This window comes from Carassius carassius, chromosome 16 (assembly GCF_963082965.1).
Source record: "Carassius carassius chromosome 16, fCarCar2.1, whole genome shotgun sequence".
NCBI lineage: Eukaryota > Metazoa > Chordata > Actinopteri > Cypriniformes > Cyprinidae > Carassius > Carassius carassius.
In genome coordinates, this window is record NC_081770.1 from 5,662,561 (window position 1) to 5,675,298 (window position 12,738).

The following is a 12,738-nucleotide window of genomic DNA, read 5'->3' on the forward strand; positions in this document are numbered from 1 at the left end:
GAAAAAGAAATAGAATTGTGAGATGTGAACTCAGAATTTTGAAGTAGAATCAAAATAGTGTTTATGAAATTCAGAATTTAAAAAATAAATCTATCATCTGAGAATTATATTTTTCTCAGAGGCTCAAAATTGCATGTTTATAACCTCAGTTGACAGTTGTTAACTTGTAAGCGAGTTTACATTTAACAATTACGTTTTTTTTCATGCAAGGTAAACTGGAAAAACTGGGAGATATAAACTCAGAATTCTGAGAAAAAGAAATAGAACTGAGATGTGAACTCAGAATTTTGAAGAAACAAATTTGCGACGTCAATTCATAATTGAAATAAAAAAAGTCAAATTTGCATCAACTCAGGATTTTAAGAAAATGTTAAAATTTTAAGTTCATATCTTGCACATACAAGACATAAACATGCAATTCTAAGGGAAAAATTCATTGTGAAATAGTCGCAATTACTTTTAAATATTTTTTTTCACAGTTGCTAACAAGCTTGAAGTATCGATTACACAACTATGATTATTCAAAACAGTCAATTACATACACAGCTTGAGATTTATTGTTCAGAACATTACAGTACAAAAGTAAATTTTACATCACAAATGTAATAAATGCAGTATTTCTGCAAAACATTATAGAAAGTTAAAGAACGACATTTCATATGCAGCCTGCATAAGCCAAGCAGATCAATACAACCGTAACGACTACGGTAACAAGTTCATGAAAGGACCAAAAACAATTTTCAATCCACATAACGATTTGTCTGACAACCTCATAACAGAATATATACAAGTCCAAGAGATTTGACGCAACTGCTTGTGAAAAAAATCCAGAACGAATGCCTAGAACCGCTGTGCGATGAGTTTTTTCTTGGCGTCGTGGGAGAATTTGTTAGAGCGGAACAAGTCACTGTCGTAAAACGCAGACAGGTTGTGGATGTTAATCTGTCGAGCCTGAAAACAAAAAAAGATAGTGTTACAACACAAACTCGCAAATAACACATGCAACTTCAGTACTCATGGGAACTTTTCAATTTAAACATCTATTAGTTACCTTGTCCACCAGATCTTTCTCAGGAATCTCGATGGTGTCCTGCTGGGCTCCGTAACGGTTGCGCTGATACGCAACCTGCTCAGAAATCAGCTGCTTCAGTACAAAGAGCAGCAGCTCGTTGTTGTCTCGTCTGAACGCCAGATACTGTGAAAACGTCTGTAAAAATGCAACAAATGTGAGTTCGGTTACCAACGTAACCAGGATCGGACAGAATCCATGGAGTCACAAGACTTGCAGTTACCACAAATGTCGAATCGATATAATCAGTTTGCTTACCTTCCGCATGCTCCTCATCACGCTGAACTTTTGCGTGTCAATGAAGCTTTCTAGCATGACACGGATAGCCATGTTCACGTCGTCCTCCAGCACGTAATCCCGCAGATGCATGCGGGCGTGTGCTTCGGCCATGCGGATCATGGACTCTATGTGACGCACAGTAATCGGGATACTTCCTGTAGCCTGCGAGACAGCATAAGATTACTCTGATGTTTCTGCGTGCATTTAACGAATAATTGAAGAATGGCCTGAAAATTGGTGGATCTTTTTAAAATCGTCATTTGGCTTCAAATGTGACTCTTACCATGGACTCTTTTCGAAGGTCGCTGTAAATTCGGGCCACCTTGTCTTGGTCCATCTGGTTGAGTTTGGGTCGCACCCGCTCTTTGGCGTACATGATGTACTTCTTGAGCAGCTCCTGTGGAATGGGCGGGACATCAAAGGTGTTTGGCAGCACCACCTCCTCTAGACTGGCCACGCCCCCTTCTTTGTTGCTTGGGTGATGTTTGATGTGGCTGCCCACTACAAAGCGAGCCAGCATTTCATCCTAAACCAAAGAGAATTATGGGTAAATCGAATGACAAAGCTTGGGCAGTTACTGTTATGGGTGTTTACATAACAACAATGTACTAAAAATTGAAAGGTTCACATTTTATTTTTTATTTTTTTTGCACACAGGTGACAAATTTTATCAAAATGATCCCAGTTCACATGGATCCACGAAAATTGCTAACGATTGCGAAGTAAACTTCACACATACCTATACAATGTACATATAATATACAAGTACATTAGTTTTTTTGTAGTTTACACAGAGATGACTACAGTATTGTTCTCAAAAACTTGCACTTTGAAGTTTTGAAACTTTTCTGGCCCCCAAAACGCTGTTGTCATCATGTAAATGAATGGCCAAAATGCATAAAAAGTAAACATTTTTAAATACATTTTAGTTTGCAAACTGTGAACACCCTTAAGATGTCAACAGACTTACCTGCACAGGATCAATGGTGTCTCTTACGATGCAAAGAATGTCAAATCGAGATATGATGGGCTCCGTCAGGTCCACGTTTTCAGAGAATGTGAGAGACGGGTCGTAACGCCCACCTTTTAAGAGAAAGAAAACCTTCCTAAGAAAAAATTATTTGCTGCCAAAAACACTGCTGCAACTTTTGGTCCAGCAGAAAGTAATTAAGAACACGAATGCATTTTAGATTAACAAGTGCCGATGGCAAAATTGAAGTTATGACCCTCATTTAAACTTTCATTAAAACGCTCCCAGAACACACCAATAGGATTGGCGGCAGCGATGACAGTGCAGCGAGCCTGCAGTGATGTGACGATCCCAGCTTTAGAAATGGAGATGCTCTGCTGCTCCATGGCTTCATGGATGCTGGTCCTGTCTTGATCGTTCATCTAAATAAAGAAGAAAAAACTATTTCACTTAAGTACTCAACTAAAAATTGCTCTAAGCTGGTCCAAAAATTGGTGAAAGTGCATCAGAAATGCTACAAACTGGTCCCAATTTTAATGCTAGCTCACCTTATCAAACTCGTCAATGAGGCAGACTCCTCGGTCCGCCAGCACTAACGCTCCCGCCTCCAGCGTCCACTCTCGAGTCACGGGATGACGTTGCACGTAAGCCGTCAGACCCACAGCGGAAGCTCCCTGACCTGTAGAGAAGACTGCGCGACTCGCAACCTTCTCGATGTATTTTAGGAACTGGGACTTGGCTGTGCCTGGATCTCCACATAGGAGAACATTAATATCACCACGCACCTTGTGCTTGCCACCTGTTGAGGGAGCCAGAAGACAATTGAGCAACTTTGACTCTGAAGGGCTTTAAAGAACATGCAAATTATAAGCTGTAAAAAGGATACCTGGATTCTTGGCTTCGCCACCAAACAGAGCAAGCGCCAGCCCACGTTTGATGTCCTCATGCCCATAGATAGAAGGCCCAATACTTGCGAAAATCTGGAGGGAAGCTAAGATTAATCTGGAGAAACTTTCTGATACACTTTGAAGTTATAGCTAAAACTGTAATGTGTGACCATTGCTCACCCGTTCTCCGATGCGCTCGTCTTTGGACAGAGCCACGATGGCTTTGATGTCTTCATCGGTGAGCTCCGCCACGGCCACGCCCTCATCCTTACGAGCGATGTGATTGGCCAGGATTAAAGTAGCAAACACCGGGAAGCCATTAGCCATGTTGAGGGAGCCGTCGTAGTTGTTGTGGTAGATTCCTGTGAGCTCCTGTAAAAATATAAAATTTTGAGGTTATATTTTATTCAAATATATATCAAAGTATTATTTACATTATTACATAGTAGAAAAATAGAATATATATAAATGCACACATATTCAAAACGTATTTTACTTGAATATTATTTTACATAGTTAGTGATATAAATGTCCTAGATTCCTGTAAGTTCCTAATAATATTCAAGTATTATTTGCAATATAATATAATGAAAAACAAAAACAAATAGATTTTATAATTGGAGCTGTCAGATGAGCTCCAGCAAAAAGCTAAACACATTTTTGGAGAGTTTAATTTAAATATATAGGAATATTATTTGAAATGTTACATAGTAAAAATAGGATATTAACATATTTTTGGAATGCATTTTCTTTTATATATTACTAATAAATTACATAATTATGACGGAAATTACACAAAAGGCTCATTTTGATAACTTTAAATATTTACAAGTCCAAATTTCAGGACATACTGTATTTACGTTTACGTTAATATTGTTCAGTAATGCCAATTTTAGATTCATTTTATAGAATATAAAGTCTTTTAAGTATGATTTAAGACACAAATCAACATTTAAAGGCTATAGAGGTTTATTAATAGTGACCTTCATCCAAAGCTACATCTGATGCCACCAAACTGTTGTCAGGGCAGTTCAAGCTTGTTCATTAACAGGGATTTGATCAATATTGTATTCATCAGGGTCTGTTGACTCACAATCTCGTCTCCAGGTTTGCAAGTGTCCACCAAGTCGGCCAGCAGGATGGCGTCTTTGGAGCGAGGCAGGCGGCCCGCTGCCACTTTGCCTGGACTCTCCTGAATAGTGATACGCTGGTAGTTCTGGTACACAGTCTGTGAAAGAGAAGAATCTCAATTAACATCAGGAGAAAAAAAGAATCTGCTACTTTCTGCTGCGATGGCAACAAATGAGAGAGCACATTTACATAAGCAGATAAAGCAAAGAGAACTTTCTTCAAACACACATTAGCTCATTATTGAATAAGACAATGTAAAGGTTGATTAATCACCACTTGGTAAGTTCTGTTTGGATCAGATAAAATAAATATAGATGAACAGCCTTTAGAAATGTTTTCATCACACACCTGCTCCATGTTGATCTCAAAGGGACCGAGCGACTGACACTCGGGACAGGAGCCTGGCTTCACCTCCTGGTTCTGGGACTGGAAGAAGGGTCCCAAGATGAAGTTACACTTGTTACAGTTGTATTTCACCATACCGAGCTGTGGCAGGACTCCAGTGCAGCAGGTCACCACACCGCTGGTGCGGATTAACTGGTTCAGGTGAAGCTGTCTGGAGAAAAAATAAATAAAAATAGTAAGAAATAAAAGTGCAAATAAATAAAATATTAGGAATTGTATTAGGAAAACCAAAAGACGAGGAGTTGCTCGTACCTGAGCGATCGAAGTTCTTCCACCAGCGGCAGGTTGCCGATACGGACGTGGATTTCGTGTGCAATTCTATCGTATTTGGGGTACATCCCCAGCACCACTTCTTTAGCAGCTTCGTCAAAGATCTTAAGCATCTCAGCGGGAGCCTCCGGCAGAAAATACGCCAGCACGTGCTCCCTGGATGCCAACTCTTCATAGTTCACCAACAAACTCTCCTTATTTTCTGTGGAGATCGCAAAATATCAAGTCAAGAATCATCGAAATCAATAATACAGTGCTCCCAAATGACCATCCGCCACCCACCTTTGCACATGTCGCTGATGCGCTCTTTAAACACATTGTGTCCATGCTCGTCCACATGTGTGCGCAGGAAGTTCTTGAAGCGGTGGTAGATCTCCAGTCGCGGGGCGGCCATTGAAACCCACTCCCTGACCGTGTGGCCCTTCATGTCCTCCAGGTTCTCAATGCTTTCGATCATCTCTTCGTCCTCGCCGTCCATCGCGCCACCATCGGCTGCCCTCTCCGCAAGAACCCGCTGCCTCTTCGTGGGTCGTTTGTCATCCTCGTCGTCGCTGTCTGTTCATCACAAAACCAAAAAAAACAGGTTTGAATGACGAAATAACAGTTATTTGTTTGAGTGGCTTGTGGTATGGCTATGTTTTGATGACTGAAACACTCACCGTAAAGAAGCCCGCGTCCAATGCGGCCCATACCAAGGCCCTGTTCTCTGTCGCGTCGTCTCATAGACGCTTCTGCTTCTGCTCGAGCGCCGGGAGAGAGTTCACTGAAGTCTTCATCCTCATCCAGACCTTCGGCTTCATAACGGTCCAATTCTGGGATGGCACGGTAGTCTCTGTGAAAATTACAGTAGAAAAAATGAGGGATATAACAGTTCATGTATTCCAACCGAAGATTTTCAGGACAGATCTTTCAGTTCGGCAAGCATGCATACTGAAAAAAATCATACCATGTTTTCAGGAAATTCAGACAGTAAATGCCTTTGATTAATGGTCTTTGATGTGGTGAGACATTTCGCTGTATAACGCCTCAGTTCTAACAGCAGTGAGCGCTATCACCCCTTCCTCTTTATAACTAGTTTTAACGAGAAATATACATGAATGAACGTCTCACCCCTCACGTAATTGAGAAATTAAGTCTAGTGAAGAGCATTTTTTGGTAAGACTACACTTCATTATATTGACTTTACCTGTTAAGAGTGTAATGATAAACTGCGAGCTGGATGAAAATCGATGCAAATGTGTGATGATTCAAATCGGTGGAGATGCTAAAACAATCGTGATTCATTTTGGTTTTGGAGTTTATATGAATGTATTTCTGAGAGGTTCTTACTGTCTTTAGAAAAGTTTAGATGATATTTTTTTCTTTTCGTCTCGTCTCTGTATAATACGGAAGTTCTAAGCGGCCATGTATTATTTTTTTTTACTTCTTGTTTTTTCATTATCACGACTTAGTTTTTCTCGTGACTTGATATAAACAGAGTTGTTTTCTCGTTATAATGTCTAGAATAACGAGTTTTATTTTATTTGTGTTATTTGATTTGGGGCTTTAGTTTTGTTATTTACATTTACATTTTGTTATTTAGCAGGAGCTTTTATCTAAAGCGACTTACAAATGAGGACAATAGAAGCAATCGAAACCAACAAAAGAGCAATGATATACAAGTGTTATATTACTATATTATTATAGTGTTTTATTTCAATTTCACAAAGTAATGTGCAGCATTTTGTTCGGGCAATAATAAAAGGACACATTTAATTTTATTTTTTGTCTTAAATCTCATTTTGTTAAAAAAAATGTTTGAATAAATCAAATTGTGAGATGAGTGAATCGTTACATCCCTACCTGTTAGTGACGTCTTAATTATTTTATGTTTAAATAAATATTCTATGAAACAAGTTATAAGTTAATAAAAAATATATATTTTTTACTTGTTTGTATACCTTTTTTTTTTTTTTGAGTGTGGATTGTTATAGTTACAAATAAATAGTTATTGAATTTAAGTTTGGGCTTAGCTGTTAAATGTAACCTAATAGTAATGTAAAAAGGATCCCTATGGTTTAGAGCAGAAGCTAAGATTTTTAATTATAATATATAGAGCAATTTTTCTGGTAAACCATTGTTTACGGTTTAAAAAAAGGCTACAGTACTGAAACCATACTGAACTGTGACATCAAAACCAAGGTACATACCGAACCGTTATGTTTGTGTACTGCTACACCCCTAATGTAGCAATGTTAGCTTGTTAGCCATGTTTCCATCCAAAGTTGTGAATTTAACTTTAAAAATACAGCATAAAACATTTACGAAAGCACAATTTTTTCCCTATGAATTCAAGACAACAAAACTGTCACATCCTGTGAAACCAGCACAAGGTATCAATAATAAAAATAAAAGTTGTTGCAACTGGGGGAAACCATTGTGTCTCTTGTTGTCCTGCGTAATAAATTACTTGCACGTAAATACATGCAACAAAGTCTACATACGATAATAAGCACCGTCAATATCATATCATCTTAAATTCGGACGCCTGATGTTTGGAAATGCAATTGTGCGTTTCAATGCAAAATCTCAACATTTGCATAAAAACATTTGGATACAAACTTAATTGTTCATATTTTATATCACTGCATCAGAATAATAATAAAAAAAGAAATGTTTAAGGGCACAGATATAGTTGCTAGACTAAATACAATAGATTTTGTATTTTTGGGGGGATGGAAAGTGACCTGGACATGTTTCTTGACAGGTTTCAGGAGGTTCCTGATATAATAAACAACCTCTCACCTCTCCATCCCATCTCCGATCAGCTCCTCTCCGTCTCCGTCCTCCTCATCAGGGATAATGTCTCCCAGAATCCCCTCGGACTCGTCCTCAAACGGGGGCAGGTCTCTGCCGGGACTGGAGGTCAGGTCTCCCCGCCGTGAACCACGACTGGGGCTGGTGGCCATGTGCAACGACTCTGATGAATCCTGTTATGAAGCAAAATCATGTTAGTGTTGGATAAAGCAGAAGCCTTTACACTAGAACTGAAAGAGAAAGACTAAAGGTCGTAACATAGGTGTAACATACATGTAACTACATCAGGTTTGAGGTAATAACACTGAAAATAAATATCATTACTTTTGAAAAAACAGATTTGTCAGTCAGCTAATATGTTAAATACTTAAGCACTACTATAATATAATTTAAGACATGTCAGTTATAAATTGCAACAATTGTTGAACCACAACAAAGAAATTAGTTCAACCACGTGGGACATTTTGGGCTGACTTAACTCTTCAACAGACAATATTTTTTATATATATTTTTATGGATATAAGACATAGGTCAGTATTAGTGAAGGTAAAAGCATACGTTTCCGTCATATGTATATAATTCTTAATTTTTTTTAGAATAAACAAAATAATTTGACATGTTACAGTAACAAAAAAATATACAGAAATCGAATTAAAATCACAACCTATGTGTAAATGGGAACTTATATTTATTGTATCACGTGTGTTGTAATATCTAGTGTATTAGATTTCAACTTCATTAGATAATCCTACTAACGTTAGACGAGCCATGCTCATGTCTACCAACGTAAAATACTTTAAAACACATCTGAACTACATCCAAACGATTTATTTACATATACATAGATAATATACACAAATACACTCACCGCCATCTTCTCACGTCTGTCTTAAGCAGCGATTCGACTGTAGACTATTTTCTCCCGGGAAGACTGACTTTTCGCGCGAAATGCTCCACGTGATCACAAAGCGCGCGAAGCTCTTATGAATATGTATTGAGAAAGCGCGTCTGAGCACCGTGATTGGTCAGGTGGCAGCACTGTCGTTCCGAGCTGAAGGTTCATTGGATTGACGCGTGAAAAGGGGCGGGCAAAATAGGATTGACAGAAGAAAAGCACCAAACTAAAGCGTGAAGGTTCGCATTTTATCTTAAATAAAAACAGTTTCTACCATGAAGAGTCACATAAGTGCCAAACTATGTCCTCAGATGGATCTATATTTAAAATAAAACGTAATAAAAAAAAACATGAGATGAATGAAAACATGAGTGGGGGTTCTTTGTAGAAATAATTAAGAATACAGTACATTATATTTTAGCATGAATTAAGAATCAGTAGAAGACGAAGAATATCCATACAAACAATAATACTTAGTATTCACAATATTTAATCAATTTTGGACAACTTCAGTTACATGATTCTCTAGTGTATTAACTGGCCCCTAAAGTGCACACTGCCTGCATACTTTTCAAGTACCTCTCAGAAGTAGGTACAGAACTGGCACAGTCACAGCAAACGCAGCACATGTCAGGACAGTATTGTATAGACTTGTTTTGTTGATCTGCGCCTCCAGTCTTTTCTCAGTTTGACCGAGGCCTTGAACGACTGTCTCTGTATCGCATACAAAGAGCTGCGTGTCTCGGGTTTGAATGACTGGCTTCTCCACGGGACGGGACTGTAGAGTTGTCTTGACCGCCTGCAGCTCGGTCTCAACCTTCTCGACATTCTCCTCCAGATGCTCCAGCTGCGGTTTAAGGCTTTCAATGAGCCCTTGGGCTCTTTGGCTGTGTTGGAGAATCTCTTGAATCGCTTCTTCTGAAGCACTAGATGCAGAAGCTGGGACAAGGGCAGTTGCTGGTGGAACAAACGCTGGTTTGGCTGCTTTCACGTCTTTTACGCTGCCTTTCAAAGCCGTCCTGAGTGAGTCAATAAGGTTGCTGAGTTCATCTTGTTGCACTTTGTGCATGCTGGCTTGGACCTTGATGGCTTCCTGAAGACTCACCGGTCCCTTCTGGGCCTCCAGCAACAAGCTCTTGAGTTCCTGCAGACGTACCCGGTTTATATAAGTGGAGCCCATCACCCCAATGAGGGCGCCCAACACCGAACCAATAATGGACCAGTTTTTGGTGCGTTCGGCCCTGGACCTCTCTTTCTCGTGGCTCCCTCGCACGGCAGCAGAGAAGAGCGCAAACTTCTCTCGTTCGACACCTTCTGCATACTCATAAGCCGTTTTGAGACGCCGTTCTTCCTGTAAATGACAAAAAATTTTGGCAATTGTGCAATTCATATCAATAATTATGGTGATAAAAAATTCCTAGATTAAAAGATAACAAGAGTTTGATACAGTGGTTATGCACCAAAAGTCTCCTCTGTGTCTATCCGCATCACTGTAGCGCTATTTTGGAGATTATCCGCTGAGCCGCGCTGCACGGATGCGCTGTTTTCATTCAAATCAAGGCATAAATACACACAGAAAACGTATCGGTGCTGTGCGGCTGACACAGAAGAGCGTACACTGCCTGCGTTCATCTCATATTCTCCAAAACGGCGCTATGGTGATGTGGAGAGACACAGAGCAGACAAATTGTTGAATTTTTTTTTTCTTCGCCTTACATAAAGTATTCTTGTCACTTCATAGCGTTAAGGTTGAACCACTGATGGCAGATGGACTATTCTGATGATGTCTTTCATACTTTTCTGGACCTTGACGGTGTTATTTACTTGGCAGTTAATGGGACAGTCACAAGCCTCCCGGTTTTCATCCAAAATATTTAAATTGTGTTCCAAAGATGAACAAAGCTTTTACAGGTTTGGAACGACTTGGTGGTAAGTGATTAATGACAAAATGCTAATTTTTGGGTGGAGTATCCTTTTAAGCTATACCGTTTGTGCATTTATACTAAATGTAATTTATGTATTTTTCATTCAGATACCTAGAAACCATACAGCTAAATTTTGTGTGTAGTTTTAACTGTGGTTATCATGATCTAAATGTCAAATGTGCATTTCTAAGAGGCAAAAAAGTTTAATTGCTGTTCCATGATTAGAAGTTTAGAACGTGTAGAAACAAAGAATTTTTCTTTTTCTTTCAAGATATTTATTTTGTTAAGGAAAAATGCCTGGTAAAGTGTAAAGAATTAAAAAACTTGACTTTTTTTCCAAGTTCCGATCACAAAGAGTAGTTTAAAACCACAATTAACTGTCTGTTTCTAGAACTTTTACTTGAGGGCAAAAATCTGCCTTTAACCTTGAAAGAAATTAAGATTTGAAATTTATTTTAATAATTATCCATATCGACTGATATGAAAAATTTGATTGTGTTCATTTTTGGCCATATGGCTCCTGGTTCTATATACGTATACATGACTAGGTCCACCTCACCTGCAGTAACTTGTGTTCCAGTGTGGCTAACTCTAAGTAATGTGCCTCTTCACGGGACACACGGTCCAAACGGTCCCTCACTTCCTTCAGCCGAACCTGAAGAGCCTCCAGGCTGGCGTGAGCTTCTCTGAAGATCCCTCTGGCGATCATGAAGGCCTTCTCAGCCTAACAGCAAAACATAATTCAGATTATACTGACATTTAAATGAATCCTAATGTGACTTCGCTTACATGCCATAATTGGGTTAGTTAGAATGAAACCAAAAGTTATTTTTGAATCCATTTTCGAAAGAAATCCAATCGAAATTTCATTTGGATTGAGCACAGTGAGATCATTTGAGGTTTCTACATGAAGACTTTCCAATTTTATTGAGTCACCAATTTGATTACTTGGTTAAAGGTAAACGCAGGTGCATCTTTCATGTTTTCTTTACCTCAGAGACATTGGACTGAGCCTCTCGGACTTCAATTAGCCCGACAAACTCCTCATATCTCTCCCACCAGTAGTTGACGCTCACTTTTGTGGTTTTCACCGCATTTCGCCCCCACTGCTTTCCGAGCTCTCCTGCGTACGTTAACACAGATGCTGTGTGCTCTTTAATGGAGGTCATTTTATTCGGCTCATCTTTTGGACTTTGCTGCTGGGTGCAATAAGTTTTGTGGAGGTTCCTTTGGACCGGGCCGTAGACCTGCTGTCGGTAGAGACATGTGGAGACATGGCTGTTCAGAAACATAGGGTTTCCTCTGAACCTCATTGAAGAGCTTCATATGTGGAGCCAACACATGTCAAGTAAGCAACCTGTAAACGTAATAAAAATGTATAGACTTCATGAGGTGGTATCCCCACATGAAAATATATAGTGTTTTTGATCCATACTATAGTAAAGTACTTAAATTAATTTGATGTGGTAATTTTATAGTTGCTGAGGTAATGTAACAACTATAGGGTATATTATACTGCAATACACTACAGTTTACTGTAGTAAAAGCTAAAGTATTGTAAATTCTATAATAATACACTTTATATACTATGGTTCAATAATGTCGGTAAACAATGTTTTAATTTCCTGAATTAATTTCAGGACAAGAACCAACACAAATCATACCAGCGTTTCTCCGTTTCGTGCCGTTTCTGCTCGGGTCAGATGTTTACAGGCTGAACAGTATTTAAAATGTCAGTCAAAGTCCCTTAAATGTCAATCTGCCGCAAGAGAGAGCATTTCTTTCAGGCACAGACGGCGGGTGCTCTTTTCGATAGATTCTTTTTTAATGATTCAATTGAACTGATTTGCGAATCATTTAAATCTCTCGGCTGTCTATAGCATTTTAAAAATTGCATAAACCAACCATTTAAAACAAAAAACAGCAAAGAGATTATAAAATGGAGAATAAAACCGTGAGATTAACTTCAACGAATCAAATTATCTTTTGAACCATTTCATTTCCACTAACCGTCCGAACGAACCGATTCGCAAAACATTTAAATCCCTCGGCTGTGTATTACATTTTTTAAAATGGCATTAACCAACAATTAAAAAAAACGTAAGGAGATT

The 12,738-nt window shown here is 38.8% G+C and overlaps 2 protein-coding genes across 2 annotated transcripts; both read right to left on the minus strand.

The window, feature by feature from the left end:
• Positions 1-357: 357 nt before the first annotated feature.
• LOC132159533 (DNA replication licensing factor mcm2-like) lies at positions 358-8,792 on the minus strand. Its single transcript, XM_059569078.1, has 16 exons — positions 8,676-8,792; positions 7,796-7,980; positions 5,671-5,843; positions 5,294-5,566; positions 4,994-5,213; positions 4,685-4,892; positions 4,299-4,433; positions 3,386-3,577; positions 3,205-3,298; positions 2,867-3,117; positions 2,614-2,740; positions 2,319-2,431; positions 1,632-1,874; positions 1,328-1,510; positions 1,052-1,207; positions 358-951 (listed from the first exon to the last, which is right to left on the minus strand). Exons 1-16 carry the CDS (start codon positions 8,679-8,681, stop codon positions 841-843), a joined length of 2,670 nt encoding a protein of 889 aa, XP_059425061.1. The 5' UTR covers positions 8,682-8,792; the 3' UTR covers positions 358-840.
• A 256-nt stretch (positions 8,793-9,048) lies between these two features.
• On the minus strand, positions 9,049-12,608 carry ccdc51 (coiled-coil domain containing 51). The gene is made up of 4 exons (XM_059569065.1): positions 12,292-12,608; positions 11,620-11,984; positions 11,187-11,351; positions 9,049-10,053 (listed from the first exon to the last, which is right to left on the minus strand). Exons 2-4 carry the CDS (start codon positions 11,938-11,940, stop codon positions 9,274-9,276), a joined length of 1,266 nt encoding a protein of 421 aa, XP_059425048.1. The 5' UTR covers positions 11,941-11,984; positions 12,292-12,608; the 3' UTR covers positions 9,049-9,273.
• Between the last annotated feature and the right edge of the window lie 130 nt (positions 12,609-12,738).